The sequence below is a fragment of the Frankliniella occidentalis genome, unplaced genomic scaffold (genome assembly GCF_000697945.3).
Source record: "Frankliniella occidentalis isolate FOCC.00 unplaced genomic scaffold, Focc_3.1 Scaffold132, whole genome shotgun sequence".
Classification (NCBI taxonomy): domain Eukaryota; kingdom Metazoa; phylum Arthropoda; class Insecta; order Thysanoptera; family Thripidae; genus Frankliniella; species Frankliniella occidentalis.
The window spans coordinates 345,261-347,760 of NW_026267259.1; the positions used below are offsets into that span (position 1 = coordinate 345,261).

The 2,500-nt window shown below is 38.6% G+C and overlaps 1 protein-coding gene across 1 annotated transcript; it reads left to right on the forward strand.

Annotated features, from left to right (window-relative positions):
- The first annotated feature begins 406 nt into the window (after window positions 1–406).
- Window positions 407–2,494, forward strand: LOC127750093 (uncharacterized). The gene is made up of 3 exons (XM_052270648.1): window positions 407–538; window positions 658–834; window positions 1,034–2,494. Exons 1-3 carry the CDS (start codon window positions 407–409, stop codon window positions 2,150–2,152), a joined length of 1,428 nt encoding a protein of 475 aa, XP_052126608.1. The 3' UTR covers window positions 2,153–2,494.
- Window positions 2,495–2,500: the final 6 nt, after the last annotated feature.

Consider the following 2,500-nt stretch of genomic DNA (forward strand, 5'->3'; position numbering starts at 1 on the left):
CGGTGAGAGATAGAGCCAAACAGACGAAATTTTCGCCCAGAGGGCTCTACTTTCACGAGTTACCCCTTAGGAGACCATAAAAAAAATATTTTTTTCCCACTTCTTGGACCAACCCCTATTTCTTTGTTCCCACTCAGACCCACTCAGGGGTGGTTGCCAGGATTTGCACCAACCGTTTCGTTGACCAGAAGTGACAACAATTACACCCTGAAAATTTCAAACCTGTAGCTCACGTCCTGCTTGGGAAACAGACAGACAGACAGACAGACAGACAGACGAACACAGAGGCGATGGCATAAGCCCGCTTATATAGCTTTTAAGCAAAAGAGCGGGCTAAAAAGGTAAAATATAAAATCACTTAAGTTTTATAGCACAATTACTTTTAATGAGCACCAATGTCACACTCATGTTAACTGCAACGAAAGCAGGTGCTATACCAATTGGAATTCTATTAAATGAGGCACAAACTACAGAGAGCTATGAGAGGGCATTTAGTCTGTTCAAAGAAATTTATCCAAATGCCTTTGGAGGCAAAGAAGTAAGTGTGTAGAGAAATAGAAAAATTATACCATAGGAGCATTTTATCACTTTCTTTCTCTTTAGATGTTTTTTTTAAATATGTAAATAAATGTAACTCTTATTTTTTTTCCATTTCAGTATCCACAAGTTTTTATGACAGACAACTCTGTCCCAGCGAAAAGTGCAATTCATGCCAACTGGCCCCAATCAATACAACTGCTCTGTGCTTTCCACGTTGGTCATGCTGAATGGCTATGGCTGCAATCAAAATATGATCAGAAAAGTAGACAGCCACTGATGCAAGGATTTCGGAAGGTAAATGAATTTTAAATAAGAGATGTGATTAGTGATCATGCATTCAAAATTAAACCATAAAGGCTAAACTTTTGTTTGTACTCTACAACAGATTCACTACAGCAAATCTTGCGAGGAGCTGCAGGCAGGAATTGAAGATTTGAAAAGTATGAGTTTGGACTACTATGAAGACAGAGTGTCTGGCTTGCTTTAATCAAAGGAACAGTGGGTATATCTCTTTCGAAGCCATTTTCAAATTGGAGGACATCAAACCAACAACTATGCAGAAGCCTCAGTTCAAATCTTAAAAGATGTGATCTTGCAACGTACTAAGGCATTCAATGCAGTCGCTCTTTTTGATTACATCTCTGAGACTTGGGACACTTACCTCACAACCAAACTATGCAGATTTGCCTATAAGAGGAATAGGAAGCCAATTCTTCTCTACAATGACTTGGGGCAACGACTGCCTGCAGAGCTTGCAGATAAAATTATTGTAATTGATGAAGACACATATCGTGTGCCAAGTTCTGTCACTGGAGAGGCCACATACGAAGTAGTTGCTAGTGCTGGATCATGCATGTGCAAAGCTGGTGCAGCTGGGGCTTTCTGTAAGCATCAAGCATTAGTTCATGAAAAGTTCAACTGTATGTTTCCCAACCATCCCCTAATCACATCTGCTGACCGTTACCTTATGGGATTGTTGGCTATGGGAAGTGAGTGTCCGGAAAAGGAGTTTTTCCTCGACCCTAAAGAGCCACTGGAAAATCTTGAGAGAGACCTGCAACTCATCAATCAACAGGAAGAGTTAATCCAACTAAAGATGGGAAGTGATGAAGTACTCCCATCAAATGAGGCTCCAACTGCTCCACTACAAAACCATGAAAGTGGCGATGAAAATGATGATGGAGATGGCGAGGAAGTTTTTAAAACCTTTGTTGAGAATTGGGAAAGAGTGTTCACACTTGGAACGGAGACAAACAAAAAAGGTTTCCTAAAATTTATGAAAAGAGCAAATAATGCACTGTCAAAAGTGAAGAACAGCAACAAGGCATTTGAAGGCATGATGAGGACCTCAGCAGTTCTGAAAGTCAATATTGCTAGGTATGGTAGAAAAATTCTAGTCGGGGTTCCTTCAATTGCAAGGAGGCGACCAGGATTGACTAAGGGGACGAGCAGAGTTAAAGGTGGCAGGCCAGCTGGAGCAGTTAAAGCCAAACAAAAGAAGAAAAACCCCAAGGCCCACCAAAGTCAACGTCAAAGAAAGCTTGGGGCAAGTGTTGCTGCAAACAAACCTCACTACAGGAAACACTATTTACCAAATTTTAATGATTTGTAATGATTTGAAAAGTATGAAGTTTTAGTATGTTAGTATGTAATATATGAATATTTTTTAGAGAATATTAATAATTATTATGGTGTTAACTGTTACATTCCTTTATGAGAAGAATTTATGTTAATTTGTAGTTTTAAAAACACAAGTGAAAGCAGAAATTCTAATTATTTCTACATTTTATTTTCTATGTGTTTTAAAAGCGTAGTCAGTATGCTATAATGCTTACCTACAGTTATATTTTATTATCCATTGTTGTTGAAGCTAGCTAAGGTTACCCACTTACCAAAGTCCGTACTTTTATACTTTTAAATAAATGATATGCTTGTACGTACTTGATGGTAAATTGATAGT